The sequence below is a fragment of the Oryx dammah genome, unplaced genomic scaffold (genome assembly GCF_014754425.2).
Source record: "Oryx dammah isolate SB20612 unplaced genomic scaffold, SCBI_Odam_1.1 HiC_scaffold_10, whole genome shotgun sequence".
Lineage (NCBI taxonomy): Eukaryota > Metazoa > Chordata > Mammalia > Artiodactyla > Bovidae > Oryx > Oryx dammah.
In genome coordinates this window covers 22,175,636-22,192,362 of record NW_024070194.1, presented here as the reverse complement: position 1 = coordinate 22,192,362, position 16,727 = coordinate 22,175,636, and the positions used below count along the sequence as shown (strand labels likewise).

The 16,727-nt window shown below is 49.2% G+C and overlaps 1 protein-coding gene across 3 annotated transcripts in view; it reads left to right on the top strand.

Annotated features, from left to right (window-relative positions):
• HM13 (histocompatibility minor 13) overlaps positions 1-10,921 on the top strand; it is a 49,006-nt gene extending 38,085 nt beyond the window's left edge. For all 3 annotated transcript variants that reach the window (XM_040247608.1, XM_040247609.1, XM_040247607.1), the window contains 3 exons: positions 496-3,200; positions 7,105-7,165; positions 10,185-10,921. In XM_040247608.1, the coding sequence (XP_040103542.1) occupies positions 496-586 (91 nt within the window). In that variant the 3' untranslated portion in view covers positions 587-3,200; positions 7,105-7,165; positions 10,185-10,921. The remainder of the gene's footprint in view (positions 1-495; positions 3,201-7,104; positions 7,166-10,184) is intronic.
• The last annotated feature ends 5,806 nt before the right edge of the window (positions 10,922-16,727 follow it).

The window sequence follows — 16,727 nt, the reverse complement described above, 5'->3', positions numbered from 1 at the left end:
TTGCTCAGTGAGTGGAGCCCAAAGGAAGAGCTAAGCCAGGGTGTCTGCCTGCGAGAGTGGCACCTTGCCCCTTGCCAGCAGAGCAGCCGCCTTGCCTGCCCGCCTGCGCCCCTGGGGCCGAGCTCCTTGACCCCTGTTGCGCGCCCTGGGAGGCAGCCGTTCGTGCTGTAGCCTCAGCCTGGCTGCCCTGGTTTTTCCTCACCCTCTTTCCCCAGTGGAAGGCCCAGGAAGCTTAGAATGGGTCTGCACAGGCCCAGCCTCTCCTCCATTTGCCGCTGCCCTTGCCACCTCTTGGCACCACCAGGCACAGAGAAAGTGGAACCAGCAGCCGGTCGGAGGAGGGCGCACGGCGGGGCCGGGCCAAGTCCTGGAAGGTGCTGGGCCAAGGATATGTGTGCCCAGGGTTTTCCTGAGATGGTGGGAGGTGGGCACAAAGATTCTGCCCTTCCCTCCTCTAAGTGTGTCATCCTTGTTCTGTCTTGTTTTTCCGGCCAGTTATGAGGAGTCAAATCCTAAGGACCCAGCAGCAGTGACAGAAACCAGAGAGGGTGCCACATCGAAGGGGCTGGAGAAGAAGGAGAAGTGACGGAGCTGGTGCTGACCCTGCAAGGGCCAGACCCCCGGGTGGGCTGGCCACACACCGGCCTGCACAGCGCGGCCCTGCCGCTGGGGCAGGCAGCTCCCAGAGAGTGGCAGGGGCAGCAGGCTCCCTCCAGTGGGGCCTCCGGGGCCTGGTTCCCTCTCCCCCTTCTCCGGCCTTCCTCTGCTCCTCCCCATCTCCTGCCTGCAAAGGAAGCCCCCAGCTGTCCCCACTCCCCCAACCCCTGGGTGCCAGGTGGGAAAAGTGGGTCTGATTTTTAGACTTTTGTATTGTGGACTGACTTTGCCTCACATTAAAAACTCATCCTGTTGCCTGGGCAGGCCACTGCACTTCAAGAAAGTTCTCACCCAATACCTTAGAGTGGGTTTATTACTTCTCACCCTCCCACCCAGAGACTTTCATGTAAGCCCCTTCCTGGGGGCGGTGGACTGTCACAACCTGCAGTGAGGCCCTGACCTTCTGGCCCCTCCATCCTGGATGCCCACTCCTGGATGCCCACCCAGTGTGGGGCCAGTGTGCCAGCTTAGCACCCCCAGATGCCCTTGGACCAGCAGAGGGGGCCCTCGAGCCCTGTCCCCAGCCATCCAGTTCTCCTGCCACGCTCCTCCCAGTACTTGGGGGCAGCGAGGGTGTCGGACAGGTACTGCCTGCATCACCTTCTGGAAGAAAGGTCTGTGGGGAAGAGGCTGTGATACCAAAAGGCTGGCCTGACTCAGCAAAAGGGCCATTATCTGTGAAGCCAGGGAAGCAGCAGGGCCACATGGGCCCCAGGAAAGAGTGGATTTTATTCCCAGGCTGGCAGAAACCATCCTCCATGGTTTCAGCGTTCACATGGCGTCAGCTGGGGAGCACTGAGACTCTAGATCACCCTAGATATGGAGGACCCACCACTCTCTTCTGCCCATTCCTGGGGTTCTTCCTAAAACTACTGCTGCAAAGCCAGAAGGATCCTGATTCTCGGAGCCATCCCCAGCGTCCCTGGAGAGGCTGGGGAGGGGGCTTCTGGGAGGCCGTCTAGGCCTGAGAACTGGAGATCCCAGAGCCAGGGTTTCTCCACAGTTTGTCAAAGACAGCAGCCCTGGCCTGAAGGAGAACCCCCAGTGGACCAGGCAAGGGGTAGGCACAGCCTTCATTTACCTGCCTGGTATGGGGTCACTGGATGGAGAAACTAAGGTCGAGGAGGGTGGCCACTGGCCTGAGACTCAGACTCAACAGCCCAGAAATCACTGCCTAAGCTTCCAGGTATAAAGGCTGAAAATGACAGTGCTTCCAATTTGGAGCTAAAGAACAAGTGGGAGCAGGTAATGGGAGCTGCTGCACCTCAATACAGGATTTACTAAATTCTCATACTCTTCATCTGTAATATTAGCCCCATGTACAAGTGAGAGAACTGAGGCAGCTTACCTACCCCTAAACAGGGATTTGACCTTGAGCAATCTGAATCAAATTCCAGAGTTCCTAAGGACTTTGCAACTCCTCTGCAGACCCCTGGGCCTGAGTCACTACCAACTTCTCTGGGCTTTCTGGAAAGGAAGGATGGGAAATCTCAAAAGCCTCCCCCAGCCAAGAGGGTCCCTTTCAGGGGCTTCTCGGATCTCCGCCGACTCCAGCCGCCTCCAGAGGGGAGGCCGTGTGGTCCTGGAACAAGGCCTCTCTGAGGGCGGCAGATGGGGCAGGCAGCCCGGGCGCACAGCACAGTTGGTTCTGCGGTCCATAGCCTACAAAGCCCTCATTGAGTCACCGCCGGCCCCCGGCAGAGGCTGAGGTGGCAGTGGCGCCGGGCGCCTGCCACCTAATGACCATCCCGGCCCTGCCAGATGCTCCACAGACCTCGGCAGCGGCCATCCAGGGCCCGCCCGGCCAGCCGGCACCACAGAGGCCACTCTAATTCCAATTAACCAGCTTCAGCTGAGCAAACAGCGGGCAGTGGTGGCCCAGCCCGGGCGGTAGGCCCGGCCTGCAGAGCCTCTGAGTCTAGACTCCAGATGTGAACCACCACAGCCAGAGTCCCATGGAAAAATGGCACCAGGCCGGGCACGGATCGGGTCTGCACGCCGGAGAGGCGGGGGTGGGTGCCTGGGCAGGGCCCTGGGTGGGCCTACTGCCAGCCTCACCTCGGGGTGGGAGTGGATTCTTGGGAAACGGCTCCAAAACCCCCAAGTTCGCCCCTGATGTGTTAGTGTCCCTTTCAGTGGCCTCCCTCTCCCCTGACTACGGTTGAGTGGGAGGGGGCTGCTGTAGGGGAGGAGGGAGGCCAGCCCTTCGGAGAGCTCCAGTACACTATTTCATCTGTATTTAACGTGTCCAGCATTATGATAACCTATTTTAGAAATATTCATGTAATGGTTATAACACCCCTGTGAGGGAGGTGCCATCATTTCTACAGATAAAGGAAATTGAAGTAGAGAGACATTAAGGGCCCCAGAGGGATTTGAACCGAGGATGCCTGGATTGAGGGATGTTCACTGCAGGTGCTGCTGACATAAATCAAGATGCTCAATTCCAGGTTCCCTGTCTTGGAGTGGCGCTGGAGAAGAGGGTCAGCATCGACAGCAGGGCTGGCTGCCCACTCTGTCCTGTTTGCTCAGGTGTAAAATGAGTAAGCTCCAATTTGGAGGGGTGGCTCCAGTTTTTGGCCGGGGAGAGGGGGCGGTGTAAAGCCTTGACATGCCCTTTTGGGGCTTCAGCACCAGGTATGAGTTGGGCACAGGTCAAGCCGCTAGGCACGGCAGGGAACACAGGTCAACCGCGGGCTTCCCAGCTGACGTTGTGATCAGGCAGACAGACTTTAAATGGCTGAACAAATGGATAATGTCAAGTCAATGATCATGTCACGATCCTCAGGCAGAAGAGGTGCCTCCCGCTCCCACAATCCTGTCTGGGATCGGACCCTGAGTGGTAAGGTAGGATCCTGGGCGATCCGGTCAGAGTTGAGCGGTTCTCGCACAAATTGGAAAACGGAGTGCTCTCTACTCCGCTCCCACCCACGCCAAAAAAAGGGCCAGACTTGCCCGAGGTCTCCTAAGGAGTGGAGACCGGAGGCGGGGCCTGCTGCTCCCTGCCCAGCCCGCTCTCCCACCGCTAGCGTTCCCTCCCCGTTCCAGGTCAGGTCGTGGGAGGCGGAGGTTGGGGAGGAGGCAGCATCCTGCCCGGGTGCGTCAGGAAGGGCCGAGCGGGAAGGAAGGCACCACCCCCACCCCCGCCGCGGCCACACCTGGGCTCTCCAGGCGGGCATGGGGGCCCAGGCCGGCGCCTGGCTCCAGCGAGTCTGGGCCGCCTCCCCGTGGGGGCCGCCAGATGGGCCGGCCGCCCGCCCGCCCAGCTACGCGGGCAGGAAACAGCCGCCAGGGCTGCCAGGAAGGCGGGCGCGAGTGGCGGGGCGGGGCGGGGCCACGGTGGCCCCGCCCCCGAGGGGAGGTGCCGGGAAGGCCGAGACCTCGTGAGCCTGGGAATCCCGGCTCTGCCTCCTGCTGTGTTTCCTTAGGCAAGTCTGTTTCCCTCTCCGTGCCCCAGTTTCCCCAATAGTAAAGTAAGTCTGCTTATCCCAGCTCTTTTCTTACCACTGTATGACCTCAGGTCTGTTTCTTTCGCGTCTGTTCCTTGGTTTTCTTACTCAGAGGAAGGGGGCAACAGCGACAGTCCGTCTCCATTGAGATAAACTCTGGGAAGGCTGAGCCTCTGCCCTCCTCCCCACCGGAATAACCTAGCCCCCGGCCCAGTGACCTAAAGAGTGGCACTCAGTATTTCTTGAATGACTCGTTGAATGTCCCAGCTCTGGGACAATCCTAGGGCACATAGAAAGCACTTCATAAATGGACACACATTGTCTCAGATCCACTGCTTACCAACCGTGAGGCTCTGGTCTCTGAGCCTCAGTCTGCCCACAAGTGGCTGTGAGGATTTAAGTGAAATAATCCATGGAAAGCATACAGCAGGTCTTCAATAGATGATATTTATGGAAGAGTCTTTAAGATGTGTAAAAAGAGATAGTAATTTGAGGAAATTTGAGGGCAAGAAAGATATAAAGGTCTAGGTGGCTTGTAATCTTTTGTATACTTTGTATTTTGCAAATCTTGAGTTTTTCAAAACTAAATAGATCTGAAAGTAAAATTAAATCCATTCCCAGCAAAAAAAGAGAAATATTGGCTATTATCTCCATCTGGCAAAGGAAGCCCCTAAAACTCAGAAAGGGTCTGAAACCTTTGTTAGTCACAAGGGAGCTGGGAAATGGCAAGATGAGATTTGAACGCAAATCTCTTAGACTCCACATTAGAAACAAAAAGGAGGAAAGGAAGCTCATTTAGCTTTCATTGCTATTTCCAGGAGAGATCCTAGTCCGAGGAGAGGGAAGAGGCCAGCAGAGTGGGAAAGACTGAGGTATAAGGAAAGGTTAGCAGATCCCACAAGGCCATGCCATGGAGCTTAGCCCTTATCCTGGAGGCAGTGGGAGCCAAGGAAGTGTTCTGAGCAGGGAGGTGACATATTCCTTTCTAAACATTAGATTGGGGAAGGCGTGAAAGCCAAGGGTGGGGCTCCAGGACAGTAATGATAATGCTATGAGTAATAAAAGGAAAAGGGCCATGGGGACAGATGAATAAGAAAGATTTAAGAACTCAAAGCAATCCAGAAGGTGGACATCATACAGATATTCCTCAGCAGCATGGCAGGACCATGAACCCACATGTCCCACTTCTTACCAACTTCTTCTTCCTTGGAGGTTGTTCAGCCCATAGTACTCCCAACCTTACAAATGTCCTAAGACCCCTAAAAGAGCCCTGAGTCTAGGCCAATGCCAGGAAGAAGCCTAAATTCCCAGCAGCTTTGAGCTGAAAGGAACCAAGGGATGAGCGTGCTGGGGTAGAAAACTGAAACAGCATTTCCCACCCCAGGGATCAGAAGCAAAGGACCTGTGATCTTGTTTGCAAGCACAGTGTTTGTCCCTGATACCCCATGGGTGAGCAGTCTCCTCGCTCAATGTATGGACTTCAGTGCTCGAGGGACACGTAAGTGCATGGGCAAACCTACATGCTGGTGAACCTGTACGTGAACCAGCCTAGGGAGCTTGTGCACACCCACCCTTGCAGGCAGCCAGGTGGCATCCAATCTGTACTGGGAAGTGTTAACAGAAACCTTCCTGGAAGAAGAAGAACAGCAGCTGCCATTATTGAGCACTTCTTGTGTGCCAAGCACCATTCCAAGTGTTCACATCCTCCATGTGCTGAGTCTCCATCATAGGGATGAGGAAATAAAGGCACAGAGAAGGAAGCTGCCCACACAGCAATCAAGAGCCTTGAACTCAGGACTTCCCTGGTGGTCCAGTGGCTAAGACTCCAAGCTTCCAATGCAGGGGGCCTGGGTTCCATCCCTGGTCAGGGAACTAGATCCCATATGGTGCAACTAAGAGTTTGCATACTGCAAGTACAAATTCCACATTCTGCAACTAAGACCCAGCACAGACAAATAAATACACAATTTTTTTTAAAAAAAAGACCCCTGAACTCACGTGAGGACACCACTCCCTTGTCATTTTTCATGTCATTCAGTATTCATTTTTAAAAACCTTTTATTGGGCTTCCCTGGTGGCTCCATGATAAAGAATCCACCTGCCAATGCAGGAGACATTACCTAATTTAGGAAGATCCACATGCCGTGGAGCAACTAAGCCCGTGTGCTGCAACTATTGAAGCTGTGCCTCACAACTACTGAAGCCCACACACCCCAGAGCCTATGCTCGGCAACAAGGAAGCCATTGTAATGAGAAGCCCGCACACTGCAACTGGAGAAGAGCCTCCACTCACCTCAACTAGAGAAGAGCCAGCACGCAGCAACAAAGATCCAGCATGACCAAAAATAAAGGAAACAAATAGATCAGTTCAATTCAGTCACTCAGTCGTATCCGACTCTTTGCGACCCCATGGACTGCAGCACACCAGGCTTCTCTGTCCATCACCAACTCCCAGAGTTTACTCAAACTCATGTCCATCAAATCGGTGATGCCATCCAACCATCTCATCCTCTGTCATCCCCTCCTCCTCCCACCTTCAATCTTTCCTAGCATCAGGGTCTTTTCTAATGAGTCAGTTCTTTGCATCGGTGGCCAAAGTATTGGAGTTTCAGCTTCAACATAATTCATATTCATTCCTTCCAATGAATATTCAGAACTGATTTCCTTTAGGATGGACTGGTTGAATTTCCTTGCTGTCCAAGGGACCCTCAAGAGTCTTCTCCAATGCCACAATTCAAAAACATCAATTTAATTTAAAAAACTTTTATTATCCAGAAGTTACATCCATGCTTTGTAGAAAATTAGCATATATGTTAAAAAATGAGAAAATAAACCAGCATTTTCCTGCCACCCAGAGTTTACTGTTAACAGCTAAACGTAAATTTGAGATTTTTTTGTAGTATGTATTTTTTAACACAAATCATATCTACAGTGCAAACAATTTTGATATCTATTGTGTTACCATAGTTAACAACCTTCCTCTTCTCATTTTGGTCAGGTGTCATCTCCTGTAATACCCAGACAGCCTCCAACCTCTTTGTCATTTTAAGGCAGACCAGGTGAGACAAACAGGCCATCTGCATGTGAAGGCAGATCCCTGTGAGGCGGATGAGCCCCTCCGGGGTCTGTAATGGGCCCTTCCTCCCCAGGGCACCCTGCCCTCTACAAAGCGGTGGTGGGGCCTGGCCCCTTGCCCTCCTGGGACTAAGCGTTGGGGGAGGGTGATGGCAGAGGGGACACAGAGAAGGCTGAGCCCCTGGGCACTGCATTCAGGGCCTCTCCACATGTCTGTGCCCCAAAAGTAGGCACCTCTCTTGCTGCTAAGACCTGAGTTGCCCCCCCCAGTACCCTGGGGACCCTGGAGTAGGGAGGGAAGAGGAGGTGGAGACATGTGTCAAAGGTGGTAGGTGGTGGGGGTGGGGGGAGTAGAAAAAACCTGGGCTCAAGGCTGCAGAGCTAGCTACCATGGTGCAGAGTCTAGGGGAGGGTCCGGGCCCCTTCCTGCTTTAGAGGTTCTCTGTGCAACTACACGTGTGAGAAAGAAAAAGAGAAAGAATGTGTTTTCTTGTGGAATCTGTGAGTTTGGGGTTTGTATAAGCGTGAGGGCACAGAAACCTTACATGGGGCAGGGTTGCAGATGTATTTCTACGTGGCGGTGGTGAAGTCGTGCTCACACATCTGGATGTATCTTGCCCGTTTTCAAGAGTGTGTGTTTGTGAGAACACTTGTGAGCCAGTGCCTGCACTGGTGTGTGTGTGAGAGAAAGAGCGATTCCATGCAACTGCGGCAGCATTTGCAGTGGGAAGGGCTCGGGGAGAGGCTCTGCTGTTTCAAGCTAGTGAGCCTGTGCCGCTCCACTTGCTCTGCGCGTGCATGTGAGTCCGCGTGCGCTCCAGGTTTCCTGCTATGGTCTGTGCACCCTCTGCCTGGGTCCCTCTGAAGCCTTCGCTTCCTCATCTGTAAAATGGGGACCCAGGTCACTGGATACCATTGTGATTCCTTATTCCCTCTCTACTACTGACCTTCTGTCCAAACGCTGACCAGTCTTTTCTGCTCTAATCAATCTGACAACACCTTGGGGAACATATGTACACCTGTGGCTGATCCATATTGATACATGGCAGATACCAACACAATATTGTAATTATCCTTCAGTTTAAAATGTTGTAAAAAACATTGACAACACCTTGATTTTTAAGTCTAAAACCTGCTTCTCCTAATTTGCTCAGCAACTATTAATATTTGCTAATCACCCTGGATTCCCCCAGGACATATTTTCCATGAATGAAAGAGCTATTCAGGCAACGACGCTGGGAAATGCCCCCATGGAGATGCTGACCCATGTGCACTCTGAAAGGCTCCAACTCTAAGTGTTGAGACCCAAATGTGCGGCACAATCAGTGGGAAAGTTGCAAATGGGAGGGGGAGGTTTTCTTCCTTCCTTAAAGACAACATTTTGTGTTCAATCTGTGTCTCTTTTAAGCCTCACAGGATGGAGATGTCCTAAAATAAGAAGTTAAACAAGAGGCGAAATCCCATTATCTGTTTTCTTAATGGGTCCCTCAGGATTCCATAAGGACTCCCTTCCCAGTCACTGTGTGGTCCAGGCCTGAGAACACCCAGCTCCCCCCACCCACCCCCCGCGGCCCACGCCCACCCACCACCCAGCCAGGGAGGCAGTTTCCCAGGATTCACATGGTAATGAAGGCATCCATCTTCTCCCAGACACACACTGGGCCCTCCGACCCTCCCAGGCCCTGCACAATGGTCCCCAGTGCAGAGGCCCCACCACCTGTTGGATTTTCCCAGGGAAGTGTGGGAGAGAGTGGAGGAGAAGAGCCTCTTGCTCCCAGCCCCTAGTCCACTGGCCCCCTGGACCTGGGAGTCAGACAGTGAGAGAACTCACATCCTCATCACCCCCTGAGCTAACTGCATCCTCAGTTACCTCATCTGCAAAATGGAGGTGGTGCTACTCAAGTCACAGTGTGGCTGGAAGGATTCCATCGGGAATGGTGTGAAGTGAAATGCAGACAAGTGGGGAGTGGGGTCAATGATAAATGCTCAGTGATCACTACCACTTTACATGGGACCAGGCGAGATGAAGCATATTGCCCTACTGTCACTGTGCATCACAATCCTGCGGGTAGAACAGCTAAGATCCATTTATAGAAGAGGACACTGAGGCCCAGGAGGATGGGCTTCATGCCAGGAGCACCACAGTTCCCAAAGCCACAGAGCCATGTATCGAGTTTGCCTCACCCCAGAGCCTAAAATCATAACCACTACTTTAGATCATCACCATCATCATTATCATCACAATTATTGACTTAGGTAGTAATCCTGGCAAAGGCCACATGAAAGTCCCTAGGGAAGCTAGGAAGGGTGGGAGACCTAAATATTACTCATCTATGTCTCCCCAGGACTTGGTCAGAGCCTGGCACACAGTAGGTGATTGATAACTGAGGCCTGCATGAGTGACATAACTGAGAAACAAAACGCACAGCTTTATATTCTGGGTCATAGAGTCAGTTTTATTATCTTTTACTTTCTCTTGAGCATCTACTACAAAATGCTCATGAATAAATGATTTCCTCAAATAAATGCATAATTCCACTTTGCGGTAATAGAGGCTGGGGCAAGGAGGAAGAGGGCATTCAGAGCAAGTAACAGAAAATAAAAATCACTGCCTCTGTAAGCAGAATCCTAGAAATCCCTGGACCACAGCACCTCCTTCCCACCCCCCAGTTACTGCTCCCCAGTGCAGAAACTGCCTCTCCTGTACCCTGCCCAGATCCCATCCCCACTTCCTTAAACATTCAGAAGGAATGTCTCTATGTATTTACAGGTAGAAGGACAGAATTAAGGATGACTTAATTTTGCTTAAGTTGAACTGTATGTCTGTCCAACTTCTCTATTATTTAGATTGGTGCAAACAAAATTGCAGTTTTTGCATTATTGAAATTTTCCATTTGATATTGGAATACATTTTCAGTAAACATGGTTATGCTATACATCATCTTAATACACATTTCTCACTTTGTTTTTTGCTAATAATTAGTTTGTTTTTATTTATTTTAGACTATGGAAATGATTTTAGACAAAAAAAAAAATTCGAGCAATTTTCTTATTTGAGTACAAAATGGGTCGTAAAAGCAGCAGAGACAATTGGCAACATCAATAACACATCTGGCCCAGGAATGCACAGTCAATGGTGATTCAAGAAGTTTTGCAAAGGAGATGAGAGGCTTGAAGATGAGGAGTGTAGTGGCTGGCCATCGGGAGGTGACAACAACCAATTGAGAGCAGTCATCAAAGCTGATCCTCTTATAACTACACAAAAAGTTGCCAAAGAACTCAGTGTCAGCCATTCTATGGTTGTTCAGCATTTAAAGCAAATTGGAAAGGTGAAAAGGCTTGGTAAGTGGGTGCCTCATGAGCTGACTGCAAATCAAAATAATCATCATTTTGAAGTGTCATCTTTTCTTATTCTATGCAACAACAAACCATTTCTCAATTGGGATTGTGACCTGCGATGAAAAATGAACTGCATACAACAACCAGCAATGACCAGCTCAGTGGCTGGACTGAGAAGAAGCTCCAAAGCACTTCCCAAAGCCAAACTTGCACCAAAAAAAGGTCATGGTCTCTGTTTGGTGGCCTGCTGCTGGTCTGATCTACTGCAGCTTTCTGAATCCTGGTGAAACCATTATATCTGAGAAGCATCCTCAGCAAATCAATGAAATCACCAAAAACTGCAGCCGGTATCTGTCAACAGAAAGGGCCCGGTTCTTTTCCATGACAACACCTGACCAAAGGTTGCACAACCAAAAGTTGAAGGAACTGGGCTACGAAGTTTTGCCTCAACCGCCATATTCACCTGACCTTGGCCAACCGACTACTACTTCTTCAAGCATTTTGACAACTTTTTGCAGGAAAAACACCTCCACAGCCAGCAGGATGCAGAAAATGCTTCCCAAGAGTTCGTTGAATTCTGAAGCATTGATTTTTATGCTACGGGAATAAGCAAACTTATTTCTAGTTGGCAAAAATGTGTTGATTGTAAAGTTTCCTGTTTTGACTAATAAAGATGTGTTCGAGCCTAGTTATAATGATTTAAAATTCATTGCCCATAACTGCAATTACTTTTGCACTACCTAAATATCATTTTTGCTGTTCAGTCCCTAAGTTGTGTCCAACTCTTTGTGACCTCACAGACTGCAGTATGCCAGGCTCTCCCATCATCCACTCTCCCACAATTTGTTCACATTCAAGTCAGTGATGCTGTCTAACCATTTCATCCTCTGCCAACCCCTTCTCTTTTTGCCTTTAGTCTTTACCAGCATCCAATGAGTTGACTCTTCACATCCCAACCAAAGTATTGAAGCTTCAGCTTCAGGTGGCCAAAGTATTGAAGCTTCAGCTTCAGCATCAGTCCTTCCAATGAACTATCATTTTAACCAGCCTTAATACAAGAAATACATTATTATGAAAAAATCATGTAGAAGTACATGCCAGAGAAAGAGGAAGGTCCACTTTCAACCTGAGTCAGAGACCTGATCCCACATCCCAACCCCAGAGACAACCCCTATACAGTCTGCTGGAGTAAACTGGGCATTTTATATTATTTATTTATCTTTGGCTGTGCTGAGCAACATGAGGGAACCTGGGATCGAACCCATGGCCCCTGCAGTGGAAGCCTGGAGTCTTAATCACTGGACCATCAGGAAAGTCCCTCTCTGGGCATTTAAAAGTATATTCTAGGGAAACCCTGAAAACATTATGCTGCATAAAAGAGACCAGTCACAAAAGACCACATATGTATGATTCCATTGATAGGAAATAACCAGGACAGGTAAATCTATAGAGACAGAAGGTGGATTAATGGCTGCCAGGGTCTGAGAGGTAGCGGGGGGAATGGGAAGTGACTTGCCAATAGATTTCTTTGGGGATAATGAAGATGTTATAAAATTAATTGTGGTGATCACTGCACAACTCTATGATATACTAAAAACCATTGAGTTACACAGTGTAATTTTACTTTATTTGTTTTAGGCTGTGATGGGTCTTCGTTGCTGCATTCTTCACTTTTCTCTAGTTGTGGAGAGCGGGGTCTACTATCTAGTTGTGGTGCTCACTTGGGCTTCTCATGCCGCGGCTTCTCTTGTTGCAGAGCATGGGCTCTAGGGCACCCAGATTTCAGTAGTGGAGGCACACAGGCTCAGTAATTGTGGCTCCCAGACTCTAAAGCACGGGGTCAATAGTTGTGGCACATGGGCTTAGTTGCTCCACACCATGTGGGATCATCCCTGATCAGGGATCAAATCCTTGTCTCCTGCCTTGGCACGCAGATTCTTTACCACTGAGCCACAAGGGAAGCCCCAAGTTATATACCTTAAATGGGTGAATTGTTTGATATGTGAATTATATCTCAATAAAGCTGTTGAATAAAGTTTTCTTGATGGCTCAGATGGTGAAAAGTCTGCCTGTAATGCAAGAGACCCCAGTTCGATCCCTGGGTTGGGAAGATCCCCTGGAGGGAAAGGGAAGTCGATCAGTCGTGTCCGATTCTCAGCGATCCCACAGACTGCAGCCCACCAGGCTCCTCCATCCATGGGAGTTTCCAGGCAACAGTACTGGAGTGGGTTGCCAGTGCCTTCTCCGATTGGGAAGATCCCCTGGCGAAGGGAATGCCAATCCACTCCAATATTCTTGCCTGGAGAATTCCATGGACAGAGGAGCCTGGTTGGCTACCAGTTACAGTCCATGGGGTCACAAAGAGTCAGCCATGACTGAGTGATCAACACTTTCACAGTTGTTAAAAAAAAAAAAAAAGTAAATTATATAAATGGTCCTATCTTGGAGCCCTCAGCCCACTGACAGGGTATTTCCCACCTCCAAGCCCTGGGTCCCAGCTCCAGGTGGCCGTGACTCTGAGTGAGTCTCAGGTCCCGTCACAGGTCCAGCTGAGTTTCTCAGGTTTCACAGATGTCTCCTAACCATATAACACACAATCTCAGACGGGGAGGAAGCCCCAGAGACAAAGCACTCTTCCTTAATCTTTTATAGGTCCAAACCTTCCCCTTTTACATGGTTTTTTTTTTTTTTTTTTTTTTTTGCCACACTGTTCAGAATGTTGGATCTTAGTTCCCTGACTAGGGATCAAACCCATGCCCCCTATGGTGGAAGCACAGAGTCTTAACCACTGGACTGCCAGGAAAGTCCTCCCCTTTTACATTTTAATTTTATTTCATTTTTAAATAGGTAATACATCCTTATGGTACACGATTTAAAAAGTAGAAACATCTCTCTTTTCACCCCAGAGGCAGTTTCCTAGTGAGTTACATGCAAATATGAATATTTTGTTTTTCTTTCTTTTTAAACAAAAGTGGTAGTAGTCTTTGCATACTACCTTACAACTTGTTTTGTTTTTCCACTTAACAAAGTACTAGGAGACCTTAGTATTTCAGAATAAAGGCAGCTTTCACAGCTGCATGTATGTATTCTGTTACATGGAGAGAATGGTCTTTATTCAATCCCCTGCTGCTGCTGCTGCTAAGTCGCTTCCAGTCATGTCTGACTCTGTGCGACTCCATAGACGGAAGCCCACCAGGCTCCCCCATCCCTGGGATTCTCCAGGCAAGAACACTGGAGTGGGTTGCCATTTCCTTCTCCAATGCATGAAAGTGAAAAGTGAAAGTGAAGTCGCTCAGTCGTGTCCAACTCTTAGCGACCCCATAGGCTGCAGCCTACCAGGCTCCTCCGCACATGGGATTTTCCAGGCAAGAGTACTGGAGTGGGTTGCCATTGCCTTCTCCGATTCAATCCCCTAGTGATGGACAAATGGATTTTTCTCCAGTTGACTCTTCTTCCTGGACATACCTCATTTCACACATTGAGTTTGTCCTTAGTATACATTCCTGAAAGTAGAAGTGCTGTCTCATGATTTCCCAGAGCCCCATAGTATTTCACAGTGCATTTAGCTATTCTCCTTTTGATGGATATTTAAATTGTTTCCAATTGGGTGCTCTTATGAACAAGACAGCTACGAACACTTTATATTCCTCACAGACCCCTTTGGCAATGTGTTAAAAGCTGTGGATCTTTTCCCTACAAAAAAATACAGTAAATTTACTCAACAATGAAACCCATCTAGGCGCCTCAATTTAAGACACTCTGATCTAAACCAACTGCTGTCATCCAAACAGAGAAACACAAGGGTGGAGATGAGCAGGGGCCACCCTGCAGTACAGGGATAGGAACCTTACAGCAGCTGGATCAGAGTCATTGAGATTCTGCTCAAAGAGTCAGACCACCATCCTCCTCTGCTCAAAACCATCCCAGGATCTTGCCTTAACAAACTCTTCACTGTGGCCTCTGAGATCCAGCTATGCCTCTGCCTCCATATCTCCATGACCTTCACCTTCTAGCAGCCTTCTCCTTGCTCACTCGGCCAGAGTCACATTAGCCTCTTGAACATACCAGGCACCTTTCTGCCTCGGGACCTTTGCATTGATTTTTACTTCTGCCTGGAATGTTTTGTCCCTAGTAGCTGAAGGAAGTGTGAGAACAAGTTCTTTACTGAGCTACCCACCTTCGCAGAAAAGACTTTTGCCAGCCCCTGAGATTGCAACCTATCCTAACCCCGACCCTCCCTAACCCCCCCACCCACCCTTTCCTGACTTATTTCCTCCATAATATTTATCACCAGAAGAGATAATATATACTGCACTTACCCTGCTCTTTGTGTGCCCTTCTCCCCTAAATATAAACTCCACAGGATAGTGACTTCCCTCTGTTCTGTTCACTCTGATATCCCAGTGTGGGCCCAGAGCCAGAGGTGCAGTAGGTGCTTCACAAATATTGTTGATTACATGAAGAAATGAGGTTGGTAAAGCACTTAGCACACAGGAGGGTAAAGGAGGCATACATGGGAACCCATAGGCTTAGGGGAACCCAGACTTCAACTCTAGCCTTGCTACATTCTTCTTTGACCTTCACTAAGTCACCAGCCATTCAGGACCTCTGTGTTCTTCATCCCTCAACTGGAGTTGATGGTCAGAGCATTTCTAATCAGAGTGGCTGTGAAAATTAATGAGTTCCTGAGAAATCTATGCAGGTCAAGAAACAATAGTTAGAACTGGACATGGAACAACATATTGGTTCCAAATCAGGAAAGGAGTACATCAAGGCTATATATTGTTACCCTGCTTATTAAACTCATATACAGAGTACTTCATGCAAAATGCCGGGCTGGATGAAGCACAAGCTGGAATCAAGATTGCTGGGACAAATATCAACAACCTCAGATACACAGACGACACCACCATTATGGCAGAAAGCGAAGAAGAACTAAAGAGCCTCTTGATGAAAATGAAAGAGGAGAGTGAAAAAGTTGGCTTAAAACTCAACATTCAGAAAACTAAGATCATGGCATCCAGTCCCATCACTTCAGGGCAAATAGATGGGGAAACAATGACAACAGTGAGAGACTTTATTTTGGGGGCTCCAAAATCACTGCAGATGGTGACTGATGCTATGAAATTAAAAGACGCTTGCTCCTTGGAAGAAAAGTTATGACCAACCTAGACAGTATATTAAAAATCAGAGACATTACTTTGCCAACAAAGGTCTGTCTAGTCAAGGCTATGGTTTTTCCAGTGGTCATGTATGGATGTGAGAGTTGGACTATAATGAAAGCTGAGTGCCAAAGAATTGATGCTTTTGAACCGTGGTGTTGGAGAAGACTCTTGAGAATCCCTTGGACTGCAAGGAGATCCAACTAGTCAATCCTAAAGGAAATCAGTCCTGAATATTCATTGGAAGGACTGATGCTGAAGCTGAAATTTCAATACTTTGGCCACATGATGAGAACTGACTCATTTGGAAAGGCCCTGATGCTAGGAAAGATTGAAGGCGGGAGGAGAAGGGGATGACAGAGGATGAGATAGTTGGATGGCATCACCGACTCGATGGACATGAGTTTGAACAAGCTCCAGGAGTTGGTGATGGACACAGAAGCCTGGCATGCTGCATGCAGTCCATGGGGTCACAGAGTCAGACATAACTGAGCAACTGAACTGAACTGAATGATAAGTGTTTAATAAATGTCAGCCAGCATTGCTGCCGCTAGGATGATGACGAGGCTTCCCTGATAGCTCAGTTGGTAATGAATCTGCCTGCAATGCAGGAGACCCTATTGGATCCATGCATGGGTCAGGAAGATCCGCTGGAGAAGGGATAGGCTACCCACTCCAGTATTCTTGGGCTTCCCTTGTGGCTCAGCTGGTAAAGAATCCACCTGCAATGCAGGAGACGTGGGTTCGATCCCTGGGTTGGGAAGATGCCCTGGAGAAGGGAACCGCTACCCACTCCAGTATTCTGGCCTGAAGAATTCCATGGACTGTATAGTCCATGGGGTATTTTCGTTAGGCTTCCCTGATAGCTCAGTGAAGAATCCGTCTGCGACTGGGCGACTTTCACTTCCCTTCTTCATGATGATGACGGTGGAGGTGTGATGATGCAGACAGGGGTGTGTGCTGACACCTCGCCCCCTAATACCGGAGGCCTGGGGAAGGAGGTCACATAGGGGAGAGAAGTTCAGCCCAGATTCCTGAGCTGTCT